This window comes from Perca flavescens, chromosome 8 (genome assembly GCF_004354835.1).
Source record: "Perca flavescens isolate YP-PL-M2 chromosome 8, PFLA_1.0, whole genome shotgun sequence".
Taxonomy (NCBI): Eukaryota; Metazoa; Chordata; class Actinopteri; order Perciformes; family Percidae; genus Perca; species Perca flavescens.
This window is the reverse complement of record NC_041338.1, coordinates 18,541,574-18,559,807: the sequence shown is the minus strand read 5'-3', so window position 1 is coordinate 18,559,807 and position 18,234 is coordinate 18,541,574. Positions and strand designations below refer to the sequence as shown.

Sequence of the window (18,234 nt, the reverse complement as noted above, 5' to 3'; positions counted from 1 at the left end):
AAGTAACAAGAAGTTGCAGACAGAAATGCCAAAGATATAAAGAGAAGTAGTGTTGCAATTAGATAGTTTTCACAATAGAGACCACTGAGAAGAATTTTTTCGTGAAGGTTAGCTTAGTACATATCTTTGTCACAGTTCTTGAAAGCAGTAGTTAAATTACATTTTTGGGAAATACACTTATTTGCTTTCTTCCTGAAAGTTACATGAGAAGATTGATGCCACTCTCATTTGCTAAAGCAGTACCAGTCTTCTCATTCAACTGTCGGCAAGAGAGTCATTACCCATATTTCAAAAAATCTAACTCTTCATTTATTTACAAAAATTGAAGTCCCTGCACACCTACACAGTTGTTTTCAATTACCCTAGGTGATTAGACCTCTAGTCAGGTGGAAGCTTAGTGAAGATTTGCTGTGAAATACATGATGTCAACCAACTTTATGTAACTCTAAGAATGATAACCATGTAATGTTTCCCGCACTAACGGGTGCAAGAAAACTAATTTCAGAGAGTCACAGAGATGTAAATCAACTGCAGTTTGTACACGTCCATGTTTTTAACTTTCAGTTAGTGACATGGATATTGGCCACAAAAGTCAAGTATCAATAGGGCTTTACTGCAAACAAACAAGTTCAGTGCTGAAAATGTAGTACAGAGTTACACACATGAGTACAAACGCACATCTGACCTCTCCAACACACAGACACACATTCCCTCAACGCTCCATATTTAAATATGCTTAGCAATTGGTGGAAGGGCCCAAACACCAATTGACTCTACAGGCCGATCCAAGGTTGGACAGTAGCGACAGATGATGAGCCACATTGCAGACAGCTTGAAAAAAGCCAAAGCTTCCATTGGCAATGATGTCATGCTTCCATATTTTTTTCCCTACAAGGTAAAAAGACAATGTTGATGGTGTTACCTAAGAATTGCTAATTGTTTTTATAACTCTGGAAGAAAAAGCTTGTAAACTCACTCTGAGATCGATCAAACCCAATTAAAGTGTGTGTGTGTGTGTGTGTGTGTGTGTGTGTGTGTGTGTGTGTGTGTGTGTGGCAGGTGCTAGTAGGAAATACATGTGGAAACACATTTCTTTGCTTCTTAACAGGAGTGTAAGTAACAGGAGCAGTTGGAGTAGGTGTTGTTTCTAAGGATGTTGATCTCTGACACATACAGATGCACTGATTCAACTGTGACAGAAAGAGATAAACAGACTCTGTCTCCACTCTCTGCTTTCGTCCAATATTCTTTATTTCCGAGTCATTGAGGTGCAAGCCGGCGAGGGCTCCGACTGGTCTGATGTATGATGATTGCTCACCCCTCCCTCCTTACATTTGCTTTATTTGAATTTGTTCTGAACGCTTCCACCCACTGAGCTCGAGCTGTGTCTTCACATCCTAAAAAGATTTGTGCAACCGCTTGGATCCCAGTGTCAAATCAGAACAAATATAATATATTAAAGCCTCTCTTTATGCCTCATTGCTATTAACAAATCCTATTATTCTGTGTATGCTTTGTGGCCTGTACCGTTTTTTTTATTTCATGCTCGGGGAGTTACATATCAAGCTAATGCAGCCCCACTGTATGTCAATTGAAAACGCTGTGAGGGAGATGTAGGTAATAGCTCAAAAGCCACTTTCAGATTCAACCTGATCCCTCACTCCCTGCTGAATGAGGCGAAAGAGAATGAAGGAAAGACATTTCTTTATATTACCTTTTTGTCAGATGAAAATACACAGTGGGGGAGGGCAGTTTTCCATCACATCACAGATAAACCATCGAAATCTAATTCACCTTTCTAATACAGCAGGACATTGATGTTTCTGTTAGGGTAATCAAGATGTGAGAGTCCTGGAGTACAGTGGTTGATGAGGTGGAGAGATGCCAGATGCTGTGGAGTTCCACATTCATAGTATACTGTTTATTTCAAAGCTGATTTTTATTTTCCTGTACTTAAAAGGACACCAAATACTGCTCGTCTCTATCCAAACTAAAGACTGTATTCAGACATCACACTGGCGGCCACAGCAGGCAGCTGTTTTCAGCGAAATGGGTTTGATAAACCCTCCATACTCAACCTGTTGAGCACCAAACAGCAGACAGACAAAGCTAGCAACTAGCTGGTGAAGAGTGGTGCATTTAGCAGTTGTTCAAGATACAGATATTTTACAGTTTACAGCCTGTTGTGCTTCCCCCAATTGGCCAAAAAAAATGAAAGCAGGTTAATGTAGGAAGGTTACTGTTGGTTTTCTGGGGCAAAATTCTTAAAATATAAATGGAGTAAAATATTAGATTATTATTATTAGAACATAAATGGGTTTTTATAAGAGCACATGGTCATGAAAGACTGCAGACAGGAAGATTATCGCTGTCCTATCTATGTAGTGGGATGAAAGGAAGCACCACATTTCATACCACAGTAATTAAATCTAAGTCTGAGTCTGACTGAAATGAAACCAGGCACATCTGTAAAGGCCAATTTCCATAGTTGAACTGTCAGTTCGCTATGAAAGTCAGACAGTCTTGACTTAAGGCTCTTGCTACAGAGTCTTATACACTGAAAATAAGCCAGCATTGACAGCAACTGACAAAAGCAGCAACCTACCATATTATGATGTTTCCCAGCAACCTTTAATACTTTACTGTATATATGTACTCAATAGGGACTGACAGTCGAATTCCACCATAACGTTTTCCACAGCAACCTCGCCAACTATGTCTCCCTCCCTCTACTATCTCAAAAACCTTAATTAAAATGAGTGAAAATGTACAGTATATTGTAGCTCAGCCAATTTAATTGTTTATTCTCTAGGAGAAGGCAAGACATTTAAACCAACCACAAACACTGGACTAAGCACAGTAGCCTATAATGTTCTCCCTGATGGTTGGCTTGTTTGGATTAATGAAACACACAATTTCATAGAGAAACATCATACATTTCCTAGGATCTCTTGATGTGTACTGTATGTGGCCACAACACCATGTTAGTAACCATTCCTTTGATTAGTTTCAGTGAGTTCGGAAGAAGCAGAGTACTCCAAGCTCAGAGAAAGTATTTCCTCTCTTTCTGTCAGTGGTAGCCATCCATGCATTTGTGAATGCTTTTTCAATTACTGGTAATCAAAGGCGCGATTATTATGACAGCATCCAATGTGCTTTGATGGTGGGCAGCAATCTTCTCCCTAATCACGCCATCGCTCTCATTAATTTACTGTCAGCCCTCGTCCCTGTGCCACGCTGCAATCTCCTGAAAAAATAGAGAAAAAAAATCAAAAGATGAGGAGAGACAGAGATTGGTGAATGTGCATTTGATGGATCAGGAGACAACCTCCTTTTACTGAGGCATCTGAGTGTGAGTGAGTAAGTGAGTGAGTGGGTGTTTTCGCTACACAATATTGTCTTAAAACAAGAAAGTAAAAGAACTGGTAAAGAAAAAGGGTCAAATGTGTGCTGCACACACACACACACACACACACACACACACACACACACACACACACACACACACACATACACACACACGGTTGATGTTTCATCCAACATGCAGTAATTGTAGAAATCTATTTTCTCTGATCATTTAGCCACAGGTCTACTGCACTCTATCTTACCATTAATTAGTCAGAAGTAACTTTAGGCTTGTTCCACAGAGCCACATAGGGATGATGTAGTACCTGCTCACACCTCTGCTTTGCCTCAGTCTCAGCAATTAATTTGTGTGGATTATTTTTAGACAGAAGGCTCAGATACATTGCTTGTGATTTCAATATTTCCCACAGATATCCCACGACTTCTCACATCATATTAGCATGCAAGATGTGAGCTGTCTCCGTAGCTCCCATTACCTCCATGACTGCTTTGTTGCATCACATGTGCTGCTTTAATAATCTCTACACCAACAACAAGGGTGGTTGCTCATTAGTAATATTTTTAATATAGCTAATGGCTTATTTTTGTAGCTAACTTTGTATAGGTAGTCTGCACCAAAGCCTTTTCCCTCTTATTCTTAACATATCAGCTGGGATTTGAAGTTGTCATCGCTTCTGAGACAGTCAATTAAAGATCTGAGCTCCCCGTCAGGTGGAGGCTGTCGAGAAAGATAAAACGACAAAGCTCAGATGATGTCGTTTTTCTTCAGCTCTTTTTCTCTGTGTCTGTGCTAATGTGTGCGCTTTGCTGAATACACTTGTAAGTATAGGTATTGTACAGGGATGCATGAAGTACTTTTTGTGTATAATTGTGTATGAAAGTTTGTGTAGCCCAGCTCCCTGGTCCAAAAACACCTCAATGAACTGTCAATGTGTAAGAAAAGCAGAGGTAGAGAAGTGTAAGAAAAAATGAGGACAACAGGGGAGGACAACAATGAGAACTGTGTGTGTGTGTGTGTGTGTGTGTGTGTGTGTGCGTGTGCGTGTGTGTGTGTGTGTGTCATAAACAGCTTAGGAGGTGTAGCCAGAGGCAGCAGGTGGTGACTCTGTGGCAGTGTTATTGGCCTTTTCCCCATCTTCCCCGCATCTCACCATGGTCAGACTTCACCCTCCCCTTGTCCTGCAAAGCCCTGATACGTGTAACCAGCCAACCCACACTTGTCACAGAGGAAATTAATCTCTCTGTTTGTGTGAGGCCCCTGTGAGCCCCACCAGAGCCCTCACCACCGCCTCTATCCTCCTCTCCACTCAACCATCTCACTCCTGCTGCTGAGAGTTGGTGTGTTTCTGCTCTAATGAAGACTTTGGGAGGAGAGGCCATTTCACACTTGATTCCCCCCAACACCCTTGATATGTTTCAGCATTTAGAAATGAAGCACAGGCCTGTGCTGTTTGCTGTTTGGCTGCACTTTTGTTGTGGGAAACCGAGAGTGTAAAGTGGTTTATGTGCATAAACTGTCTGCAAGCTTGGAATAAATTGGAAGTTGTGTTTGGTTTCATATTCACAACATACTTTTAATAGTAGATGAAGGGGGGCTGCCACTCACTCAAGTTCTAGCTGCAGTTAATCAAATCTCACTTTCTGTTTGTTTGTATTTATGAACTTAAATGAAGAATTCATGTTGACGCCAGGGTACTTTGCTGTGTTCCAAGAGGCTTGTGGGAAATTTGACGACCACTGATTTGTAAGTCAATAGTTTGTTGATCTCTCCCCAAGGGAAGATGAGGAATACTGTAGTGCTCCAAATATGTATATCTGGTAGCATTAGCATAATTATAGTTTATTTATAGTCTAACATTCTACAACTTGGCAAAAGCTTGAAAGAAAAACACTTGAGGTCCTCTGGCATTTATCAAAGCCCCACCGATCAAACTCTGCGAGCTGGGAATGTCTTTCATGATCAAACACTTTCAGACTCAAAAACCTTAGACGAGAGTTGGCAAGCCACACTCAATAAGCATCTCAAAACAAGTCAGTTTTTGTGCTGAAACTTGAAAAACATTATTTGATCTATAGCGAAGAACTTTGTCTTTGTGTAGCCATTGTTGTGCGTTATCCAAATACATTTGGTGTCTCGGATCAGTTTCAGTTGCTATATGTCATATGTTAGTCATATCACTCAATCTTCCTTGGTAGATGGAGATTGTGCAGTCGTTATAGAACTGTAGTTCATTTATTGTTCTGAGCACTTAACGGATTTATCTGCCACGATGGTGTGAAGTATTAAAAAACTGAATTTTATCCAACAATTTCATAGCAACTTATTTTGCAAGTTCTATCTCTGAATGAAGATTGTGTGATGTGAGCAAGAACTCCAGAACAGCTACTAAATGGACCTTGTGGGATAATTTTCAGTGTCCTCCTTTATCCTTAAATGTCCAACTTGCTTTCGCTCCGGGGATGGCAATGTCCGTCTGTCGGTGCACTAATTGGATTGCTTTGAAATTGGAACAGACATTCATAAAAACAAATCATTGAACTTTACACTTAGTAAAAATTAGCATTGTCATTCTTGTGACTATGCATACGACAACATTGAGCTCAAAGTGTTTTTACATTTTCCATTTATTCCATATGTACATAGGAAGTGGAATTGTGTCGACTCAACAGCCAAGAGAAGTTGGGGCTAACTCTGTGCTACAGAACAGATGAAGAGGAGGATGTGGCCATCTATGTCAGTGAGGTGAGTAGATAACTTCCCCTTCAAGATGATAGACTTGGATGACTTGTTTTGAAAGGGAGTAATTTTCTTCCAACTTAGTTTGCCATGAGGAAGCACTAACTTTCCATACTAAGTTTTTCATTGGAGAACTCTGTAAACATAGAATAATCTATCTTTTATCTTTCCCCGCTCTGCTTTGCTCCTGGAGATACTGTAAAAAAAACATGCAACATAAATGTATCTACCTCCTGCTAGCTTTTTTTCTTTATGGCCAACCACCACAGTTAGGACTGCTAGCTGTTTGAAAATTTAAAAAAAATAATACTCTTGGGGCAAAGGTACAGTATATGCATATTACTACGGAGTTCTTTATATTTCAGTTCTTTGAAGCCTCACATTTACATATCATACACCGTTGTAGAAACCAACAATTATCATGGCTAGATCAGTGCCTCAGTAAAATGCCTAAAACAACTGAGAACACGTTTTCATGACTAAATCATTTGTGACATTTAATATTCATCTTCCAATTTATGATTTACTTTGGTATTCATGTGAGCAAAGCAGATTCTCTATTGGGTATAGTTACATTAAAATTTAACTCTTTCATCAACCACATATTACGTGTTTGGACAATTTGGCAATGTTCTAACTTATGACTACAATGTCAGTTACCGACTAGAAATGACCAAGATAGAAAAAACGTAAACCCTTTCAGGTTTTTTCTGAGTTGTTCATCCAGTCCTTTCCAGACAGCTGACAACAATAATCAAGCTGTGAGATACACATTAGCAAAAAGACTCTTGCATCCATTATCTCCCACTTGAAAGCATAGAAAATACTGTTCTCCATTCTGCTCAACTTTCTCTCAGAATCCTTTGAAGTTGACTCGGACCCTGCAAGATGTTCGCTTTGAGAGCTGAGCAGAATATAAATCACTGCATCCGTGGCTCTTGGCAGCATCCTTAAGTGTTCATTTTGAAAAAAGTAGAGCTTAAAGGTGTGTGCTGCATTTAGATGAGGTGGCTGAATGTCACTGTATACAGGATGTGTTACAGGAGGTGTTACTCTGATCTTGCATAAGTAGCAAGAGCATATCAACATGGAGTTAAGAACAATGCAAGGTCATTTTAAAACAAGCTTAATTTCCCAACTTTGTAGCACTTGATGAATGGCCATATTGTCCTTACGGTGCTGCTAGTTTAGTTTTTTTCCCTTTGTTTCTATTGTGTCTCACAGTACAGTGGTTAAACAATGTAAAAGTCCATTCTGTTAAGTCCATTCATTTTCTATCCCTGTTTAATTCTATTCAGGGGCGTAGGGGGCCTGCATAAAGCAAAAAGGCAGAGTCCATCCTGGGCAGGTCACCAGTCTATTGCAGGGTCAACTGACACTCATTCACACTAGTAGGAAATTCAGAGTTTTCTGTCCATCTTCACTCTCTTTGTTTATATTTCCTCCAGATCAGTTTTCTCACATCTTCTTCCCACTGTTCAAACACAGTCAGAAAGTCAAACCCAAAACCTTCTTGCTGTGTGGCACAAATGTAACCACAGCCATTTCACCACTATATCTTCATCAAGTAATACATTCCAAAATGTTCCTATATTTCAGTTTCCAGTTGTAGATTACTCAGGGTTTAGGTCTCCCCATAACTGCAGAAAGATTACCTTCAATTTCCTCTGTTCCCTCCATTCCTGCCTGGTGACCTTCCTCCCAGTTCAATGAGTGTTCCTCTGTGTAGGAGTGGACTATCATGAAGATGGAGTGCCACAGCCCCTCCATCTCCAGAAATCCCGCCTGTTAGAAGAAATTGAAACGAATGGCCCCAGACACCGATTGATTGGCCGATGAAAGAGTATCCTGCCCCCTTGTTCACTGGCATTAGTTACAGGAGGAACAGGGGCATCATGCACTGAGGCTGAGTTACAGGCTGTAAATGCTGTATCCACAGGCTTGTCTATAGAAACCTGCCACAATATAGCAACTGAGGCGGGTACAATTGAGGACTTAAATGATGAAGGTGAATGCTCAGGGTTAAAATGCCTTTGAATTACTGACCAAAGTCTTCCCATGACAGCACACCTATTGTATGTTGCTCACATTATTAACAGTCTAGACATGTCTAGCTCGGTGATGTCTTCATAATGAGTTAAAACATTTTCAGGCACTTTTTGATTCTCTTGAATAAGGATTGAAAATGTTTTAAGGCATTATTTTGTTCCCTCTATCGTCACAGATCAGTCCAAACAGCATCGCTGCCAGAGATGGCCGCATCAGAGAGGGGGATCGCATTTTACAGGTACAGTAGGACATTATCTCTTATTGTCCCCCTATACACCAGCTCTCATTAGATTCAACATAAAAACACGCTTTTATTTTGTCACACTCAACCACTGTCTCCCAGCATGAGAGCCCATTCATTTTTAATGGCAGCACATTAAAGGGGGAACTCGCCCCCGCTGTGACTGTGAGAGGGGGAGAAATGCCCCACTGGCTGTTTTCGTTACCGACTCAGCACCAACGGGTTTTTTCTTAAGAGTTCTGGTTCAGGATGGCGCTGTGCGGCAGCTCACTGCCTCCTGTGGGATAGGGCTGAGAGGCTATGACTGTTATTAGCCCCAAGCTTCATCTTCAGGTCTGAGATTCAGAGGAATTCTGCTACCGACAAGCAGCAGTTGTTAGGGCTGAGGGCTGTACAGTTTAGAGTTGCCTCTGTGGGTAATTATTGTTTTTGTTTGGACAATTAATAGCCTCTAATTGTAATGTGTAAAGTATATTATCACCTTATTAAATTCTTATGGCAAACACTTGCCTACTTAAAATTCAGCAGACAGAGCAACATTTCCTTTACTTGGAGCTGTGCGTTTAGCCACCTGATGAATATAAGTTTAATATTTACTGTATTTTAAATTCAATTTTGGTCACCACCAATTCCTGAGGAAAATAAAAGATAAGGCTTGTTAGCTTTCTAGATGCCAACTACGTTCACCACAGAGTTGGGTGATGATTCTCTGTGTGTTCGTCACTATAAACATCTTTCAGATTACACATTATTTTATTTTTTTTAAAGATGATTTTTTGGGGCTTTTCCCTTTATTACATACAGTATATACAGTGGATAGGCATGAAAGGGGGGGAGATTACACATTATTTGATCCATTGTACATATAAAAAATATTAATAGTGTAGCTTTAGCTGCAGATTAGGAATTGAACGTAGTGTACTGGGATACCACAAATAGGCAATTACCTATTCTAACAGAAGTGAAGATCTATGAAAATAAATAGTCTGAGCAAGTGATTATTTGATGCGTGGGGCGGATGCATAAGAACTGTTTACTTCTAATTGTCTGCCGGTGTCTACCATGTGTGACTGATTTGAGCCAGGAGTATGCACGTGTATGTGTGTTTGTGAGGCAGACCAGTACTCTGGCACTATTATCCACCAGTGACAGGGCCATTACTCTGCCTGCAAAAAGATGGACGCCCCCTGTCAGTGGCCAGTTAATTGTACGGCTAGATGCATGTGCGCGGCCGGATACTTTGGTGAACACAACAGCTCGGTCGGCCCACGGCCACTGTCCCATTCATAATCACTGCTGGGTCCTGCTTCATATTAGAGAGCATCAGAGTGTTTACAATTTCCCCTGGAAAATAAGGCATTATTGTGCAGTGCCACATTTATCGTGGTACTTGAAGGGCTTTTGTATTGGAGAGAATAAAGTTGGCCTCAGTGTGCATGTGCCTGTTTTTAAATGTTTTCTGTTGTGTATAGAATACATGTTTTCTTGTGTCTGACTTAATAGTGAGTGTTCTAATCATGTTTGCATGTCATTTAGATTAATGGCCAAGATGTACAAGACAGAGAGGAAGCAATGGCTGCACTCTCCAATGACGAGAGTAGGAACATCGTACTGCTGGTTGCCAGACCTGAGATGCAGGTTAGAATTTACTACACAGTTCCCTCACAATGACATATTGTATATTTCAGCCACCGACTTTTGGTTTGTCATTTACATTATATTTGCTCAGAGTAAACCTTAGCAGTCTGGGGAAGCCAACCCTCCCCACTGCCACAACCACTCCGAGTAGAAGCCACCACTGAGACACCTCATCATGTTTTATTTTTATGTAGCGCCACTGTAATTGACTTCCAACGGTAAGCCATAAAAGCTAATGGCATGCTAATGTGGAGTGAGTTCAGGCCCAAGGCCGATGGCAAATAAGTAAAAGGACTCTGCCGCAGTGCAGATGAGCCAGGAGCAATAGTAGACTCTTCGTAATTAAATGTGTCTCTCAGTCGTAAATCTGAAGTCTTCAGATATGGATCCCACTTGGTTCACATCGAGCAGACAAACAAATGATGGATGGTGTGGAGCAAATAGGTCAAAGGTGGCAGTCTTATGTCCATTACATTGTATTGGCTTGATTTTAAGATTAGAATGCATGTTTTAAAGATGAGGGGTGGCCATTTGTTGGTTAAGAAAAAGGTCAACTACATATCAGTCAAACACAACATCATAGTGATGCTTGCGGTTTCTTATTTCAAAACCATGCCTGGTGTTTTTTTAATTTATTTTTTATTTTTTGAAAATCCCATTTGAAACGCCCAACTATTTGTTTTTGAGACACCGTGTCGCCACAAGCTTTAGGCCTTAACAAGTAACACTCGCCTCTTTCTCTCTCTCCATATGCTTTCTTTCATTCACCCTAAGCTGGAGGAGGCCTGGCTGGATGATGAGCACAGTGAGTTCCTGGAGCAGCTAAAGATGGAAATGTTGGAGGAGCAGCAGAGAGAGGAGATGGAATTGGCTGCCTTACAGGAGGAGCAGGAGAATGAGCAGGTCAGACAGCAGCAAAACATGCTTTGCGTAACTGGATTAGCGAGAGAATAACAAAGCATTGTTATCTGGGTTTAAGAAACTCTGGAAAGCCTGTTTCTTTGTATTTGCTCTGTTCAACAATAATAAAGGTCCCAAAAAACTAGTGAGTCACAAAGCAATAGATTTAAGGTAACCTTCCCTCTGATTGACAGACCGTAATATCTTATGAATATCATATACCGTCAGATTGACCAATAATTGCTTTTACTGTGTTAGGTCATTATTCACAGTCAATATTAACCTGTTCCTCCAAATCACTACAGATCTAGCTGGTGGCAGAGATTAAATCAAACTCTTCATTGACTTTCTTTGCAAAACAGTGAAAACTAACTTTGCCCTTTTGAAATATGAATATAAAATAATGATGATGAATATTTATGGAAGGGGACCGTTGAACAATTTAAATTCCAAACATTAGTAATTATAATTTAGAATTCTGTTTTGTTGGGAGAATAGCAAACTACAAAAATCCATATAAATGGAACTTCAAAGACATGGCAGAGAGGAAACAATCCCTCAAGTAACAGAGCTGTATAACAGAGTTACGCACAACAGCGTATGTAATCCTTCAGGAGAATGCAGAATAGAGTTGCACTTCTTGAACTCTTAAATTCTGTAGCTCTGGTGACTTTTTGTTGTTTTCTGTCCTTATTCCATAAAAAGGAAGGTAAAACAGGAAACTATATAAGAAAACACCAGGATACCACTTTTTTTATCACTTAAAACATATTTGCAAGGTTACTTGCAAATAACTTGAAAACATACTTACACACACTAATAATCAAAACAGGCTTACATACATACACATACAGTTTCCAGTAAGTGCCATAGATTAATATGATAATAAAAATGTATCCTTATGTGGCTCATTAAAAGAAAGAAGTGTTCCATAATGTAATTGCCAGAGATCTATAAAAAGTATTTCAGGCTGGTCTTGTCATCTTATTGTTTTCAGAGAGCAGAAGACGACAAGCCCACCTGCTCAACACTCCCTCATCATAAAGATAGCGTACTGAGTATAAAAGACAGAATGGAGAGCTCAGAGCATAATGTCCTGGCACACATACAGAGACGCTTGTCCCAGTGCCTGAGAGACAATCGGGACACACACCATGCCACCAGCTCCATGCGACTGGAGGACAAAGAGGATGAGGACGATGATGAGACGGAGGGTGATCGTTTCCAGCAGCTCTTGGAGCTGAAGTGTCAGATACGTAACAGCGGTGAGTACGATCTGTTCTACAGCCGCCGCAGCACCATTGAGTGCAACATGGGAGAGCAGGGCGGTGTACAACATGAGCTACGTATGCTCAATGAGGAACTGCGCAGCATCGAACTGGAATGTCAGAACATTATGCAGGCCCATAACCTTCGTAAGGGCCAGCAGTCTCCCTCCACAGGCCACTCTGCACCCTCAACCAAAAACCAAAGCTTCCATCGAAGTGACCCCTCAAGGGGTAAGCTGGCTGACATTAATGAGAGGCTGGAGAAATCAGACAAGGACAGCTCCAGTGCCTATAACACGGCGGAGAGTTCACGAAGCACTCCTCTGGCAATGGACCGCTCGCCGGAGCACTCGCTCCAGAGGATGGTTAGTCTCACCAACCAGAGGAACCTCTGCAGCAGCCTTGCCACTGGTTCTTCTCTTAGCCCAAGCCCCATCCCAGCATGCCTTGCTTCAGTCCCAGGGGAAGGCAGCAGCCATGAATACAGCAATCCTTCTGAGTCGAACCAGACAACTCAGGCTGAGGAGGAGAGCAGGGGCAAATTAAAGCCACATGCTTCCCATATTCCTTACTTCTCTCCATCCCACAGTTCCCAGCAGAGGCAGGTCAACATCCCAGCACATGCCCGCCACTACCAGAGCTACATGCAGCTGATCCAGCAGCGCTCAGCTGTGGAGTACGCTCAGAGCCAGCTCAGCCTGCTCAGTGTCTGCAAAGAGCCTCAGAGGCCCAATAATGAGCCCAAGATGGAGTGGAAGGTCAAGATCCGCAGCGACGGCACACGCTACATCACCAAGAGGCCTGTGAGAGACAAGATCCTGAGGGAGCGAGCCCTAAAGATTAAAGAGGAGCGTAGTGGGGGAATGACCACTGATGATGATGCAATGAGTGAAATGAAGATGGGGAGGTACTGGAGTAAAGAGGAAAGAAAGCAGCACCTGGTCAGAGCAAAAGAACAGAGGAAAAGACGAGAGTTCATGCAGCGTAGCCGGCTGGAAAGCTTGAAGGAGAACCCTCAGAGCAGCAGCGAGGGTCGCAAGGAAGTCAGCATTATAGAGCTCAGCCAGAAGAAGATGATGAAGAAACGCAACAAGAAGATCCTGGACAACTGGATGACGATCCAGGAGCTGATGACTCATGGTACTAAGGCCCCTGAGGGAGCCAAGGTGCACAACGCCTTCCTATCAGTCACTACTGTATAAAAGAAAAAAACACACACATTCTACCCGATGCGGTATAATATACTTGCCTCGTTAAATGTGGCATTTTTATGAGGACAATAGGAATATTTTTCACACTTTGTAACCCAAAAAGCATTTTGTAAAGAATTTATCAGTGGTGTCATGGGATTATCTTCATGCTTTTTCAGTATTGTTTTTCACATCACTCTGCGGGACAAACATTTTTCTATGAAATTATGACTATATAATTATTTTATTACTTCGCTCTAAACATTTTTATCTTTTCAATTCTATTTTCATATTTATGTTGTATCCATAAAACTCAAAATGGTTGTATGAGCATCTTAAGACAAGTTAAGTGTTTTCTGTTGTGTAATTTCTATACAATTGCAACACAAAATGAATCAGTGGGTCTCCAGCCTTTCACTTCCTTTTTAAATGCTTCTTTCATTAACGTATGTACTTATCCTTTAAAGCTGAAATCAATAACTCACTCAATGTTGTTGAGAGGTAGTTGAGATTATGTTTCAGACTATTGGTGCTTAGACATGGACAAGAAGACCAACTCGTCACAAAGTCTACTACACACATCAGGAAATTATGAAAGCTCAAAAAAAAGTTAAAGTAAGGTACAAATTTCATTTTTAAAAGATGATAGCTTGGCAAAAAGAGTTGAGATACAGTAAAATAAATTCTTCACTTTAAATAGGAAATTATCTTACATTACAATCTTAGTACTGTATAACTTGCTCCTAATAAAAGGTTGAGCATAACTATGGCAAGAATGTGTTTAACTGCAAACTGCCATATCTCTATGACGTTTTAGATCTCTAAAACATTATAAATTGTTAATATGAGCAAACATTTCAAGTCAACAACTCAAATAACTTTTGCTAATATCATTTTTATTATCAGCAATTTTATAAAAGCATCTTTTAAAAGTTCCGATACCTCATGTTACAATGAAATACTTAAGAAGCTGCTACACTGACTGGTCAATTGAAAAACAACTTTGTGGACAGGATTTATGTACTATATACAGTATAATGTACTTATGAGATTTTTTTTCGCAAACATCCCAAGAGTCAAAAATATTCTTACTCATTGCCAGTGCTGCAGCTTTGTTCGTATGTTTTTCAACTTTTGATAGAATTTATTTTCTATTCAGTTTTATTTTTCCTTAATATTTTGAGGTTTTTATTCTACATATTCAACAACAGATGGACCTGCTCATAGCTTTTACATACTAGTATTTTTACGTCATCAACATACACCTTTACTCAGCATAGCCTTAACAGCAAAAACGGAATCAATGATACAAACCCCAATTCCAATGAAATTGGGACATTGTGTAAAACGTAAATAAAAACAGAATACAGTGATATGCAAATCCTCTTCAACCTATATTCAATTGAATACACTACAAAGACAAGATATGTAATGTTCAAACAGATAAACTATAGTTTTTTCTGCAAATATTCACTCATTTTGAATTTGATGCCTGCAACACATTCCAAAAAAGCTGGGACAGGGGAAATTAAAGACTAGGAAAGTTGAGGAATGCTCCAAAAACACCTGTTTGGAACATTCCACAGGTGAACAGGTTAACTGGAAACAGGTGAGTGTCATGATTAGTTATTAAAAAACACTAAAACAATAAAGTTTATCAGTTTGAACATTAAATATCTTATCTTTGTAGTGTATTCAATTGAATATAGGTTGAAAAGGATTTGCAAATCATTGTATTCCGTTTTTATTTACGTTTTACACAAAGTCCCAACTTCATTGGAATTGCCAAACTGCAACAGAGAGGTATTATTCAGCCTTATTTATGCATAGTATAATTTGAGTTTATTGTAACTGGAAAATATTTTGCGGCCACATTATGTGTTAGGATGATTGCCACTGAGCAGGACTCAGAACACAGCATATTAGATCATTGAAACCCTAAGCTGGTGAAATGAATGGGTTGCCATTTATCAACAGACTTTCTAATCCAGTTACATGTACAGTATACTCATTCCAAATGCCTCATTTTTAACTGAAATATTGTAAATTGGAAATTTTAAACCAATCCCTGTATTTGTTTTGAGTCAATGTCAATGGTCTAATTTCAAGTAATGCGTAGTTGGCACATTTGTAGCCAGGTAAAATGTGTGATAATGGTGATCTTTGCAAAATAAATGATAATAAATTATTGTTTTTTGGTATCATATCACACTGGATCATGTTTTTTTTATTCAGACATTTATGGAAGAAGTTAAATCTGCTGCTACTCTGCAGTGCTTACCAGGCGCTTGAACTGTATAGTAATACATTCCGCTGTTAAATGATGAACCTTGACCATAAAAATGATACTAAACTCAACAAGGTTCCAGCACACTACCGTTGTTATTTTTCTTAGTTGTTTCTTAGTCAAATGTGTTTAAAATTTGAATTTCCTGTAAAGTGGTTGACGTGAACGCCGTAAAAGTGAGCAACAACCGCTACAAACTGTGCTGTTCTTTTAGTCTTTGATGAAGATGCTGAAGGACAATGTATAAAGAAGAGATGTGGAGGGTGTCAGGGAATAGGGTCATATCAGAAAAGTTAACCGTGCAAATGGCAACAAAAACTACATCAAGTCACTCCGGGGTAAAGACCAGTCTGATGAAGTGAAACCGAATTTCTTGTTCATTGAACACATGTTCACCTCGGTTATCTCCTCAGGAGTGGCTTTTTCTCTCCCCTCTGTGAATATGTTAAGTGATTAAACAGAAGGAGATTTCAATTAAAATTACCTTTCACTCGGATGGCTTTCTGTTCATTAAAATGTACCAACTACTTAATCATTGCTATGGCCTTGTCATATAGCAGGGAGAGTTACTTGGACACTCTGGACTTTGTATTATCTTAAATTGTCAGTGCGCTATAGCTGAAATCGGAGTGTCGCGGATATACTACTGCCTGAAGACTGTGCTGTGCTGTACTTCTGTGTTTCCATTTAACTAAAAACTTGTTCCATTTTAAGAAACTGATAAAATATTAGTCTTCCTGATATCATACTTGTTCTCTTTTGAGTATAAAATGTTCTTGGTTACATGTAGGCAACTATGTTTTGTTGCTAAGTATTTATTTTCAGTTTGGTTTTCTTTTGTCATACTTTTCTTTTTTTCATATTTCCAAACACTTAATGTGTTCAAACTGGCCTGTAAATCCAACTCCTTACATTACAAAGCTGTTGTTAAGCATCTGTATCACTATGAAAGCACTTCCTACTGACATACTCTACTTTATTTACATGCAATACAATACAATACATAATTTTATACAGCGAAACCTTAACACCCAAGTTGTATTGAAATGTAGACTCCTGCCATCCCCCGAGCCTATTTGCTCTCCCCTCATTTGTTAATTCTCTCACTCTGTATTGACAGAGACCATTTAAATGCCAATCAAAAGCCACAGAAGAAAAAAACGGTGTGAGTTTTAACAACCAACGCCAGAACCAGCCCGAGTGCTCACTAGCTAATTAAGTTCATCCCTGAGCCCCTGAAAGACCCAGTCAGGTGTAATTAAAATCGAGCCTGTGACAGCCATGGCATTTGTCAGAGCTACCCAGCAGTTCAAATACCAGTAATGACAGAAATGTCAAACAGATAGCAGTGGCTCGTCTCCTCTTCAGCGCTCCACTCATAAACACACACAGAGCCAATGCCTCTGTTATGAATGTTTGCTGATAACCTTTAGGATTCCCTGAACAGCAAAAACTACAAATTCTCTACCATTATTTATCCAGGGAGGCCCATATTTATTGACATACAGATCCACTTGACACGTGATGGGGCAATGTACTTTATAGTGCCTTCTCTCCCATTTAATCTCAGAGGCTTGTAACAAACTAGTAATTGCCTCGGATCATGCGTCTTTCGATGTCACTTTAGAAATTGAAGGCAGCTCTGATCTTTGATATCATAACTGCTGTGTTGTGATAATTGGCCCTATCATGCCAGATGTAGCAGTGTGTATGCGAGTGATAGGGACAGCTACTGCTGAGCCAGATGTTCTGAATTTAAATGCCTTAATCAAGCAGAAGACACTAGTGAGTCTGTTGATAGAGGATTATGGGGCATGGAATCACCTCTTCCCAAAATCACTAGGCATCATCGTCAAAGGAATGGGGGATTTCTCTTCAAAATTGGATGGCAATCCATCCAATAGGTGAGATATATCAATCTGGACCAAAGTGAGGGACCAACCAACTAGGGCTCCGTTTTGAAGTGGTAGTAAAAACCGATCTGAGTGATCGGAACACAAGTGGACAGCTCTAAGTAGCTTTAAGGACTGCCTACTCAACTGTGAGCGGAACTATGCTCTCATTCAAAGTATTTCTCATGTCACAGAAACTACTGAGAGTGAATTGTGTGTTTGGATGTTATTATAATACTGTGATGTGTTGCTGTTTTTGTTCCGGTGCTGCCTGCTCTTATATCCCCGGCTGTCTGGAGCTATCTGCTGTACTGTTGATTGGAAAAGGCAGTCGACGGTATACATTAAAGTTATTTTTAGTTTCATAAAACATCCCTGAATTCATTAATATTTAGAATATTACGTACAGACATTCCTGCTCTTACAGTACGTTGTCTCCTTATGTTATTTATAAGTGTCGCATTGCCAGACCTATCTCCACAGCGTTGTCTGTTGTAAGCCGGTGAACTGAGTCGTCAAACCAATAGCTCTGAATGGTTTAATTTCCTATATATTCTTCATAATAAAAGTCCCCTGTTATTTTGTTATTTAAATACTTTTATTATGAAGCAGCAAACTCAGGAAATATTGGGTCTTCATCAGCAGTAACTTAAAGTGATGGTTCAG

At 39.9% G+C, this 18,234-nt stretch overlaps 1 protein-coding gene across 1 annotated transcript in view; it reads left to right on the top strand.

Moving 5' to 3' along the window:
* Nucleotides 1-14,489, top strand: part of LOC114560828 (PDZ domain-containing RING finger protein 4) — a 140,625-nt gene extending 126,136 nt beyond the window's left edge. Inside the window, exons 5-9 of the mRNA XM_028586476.1 lie at nt 6,011-6,109; nt 8,328-8,390; nt 9,930-10,031; nt 10,806-10,934; nt 11,929-14,489. Coding sequence (XP_028442277.1) covers nt 6,011-6,109; nt 8,328-8,390; nt 9,930-10,031; nt 10,806-10,934; nt 11,929-13,401 — 1,866 coding nt within the window. The 3' untranslated portion in view covers nt 13,402-14,489. The remainder of the gene's footprint in view (nt 1-6,010; nt 6,110-8,327; nt 8,391-9,929; nt 10,032-10,805; nt 10,935-11,928) is intronic.
* The last annotated feature ends 3,745 nt before the right edge of the window (nt 14,490-18,234 follow it).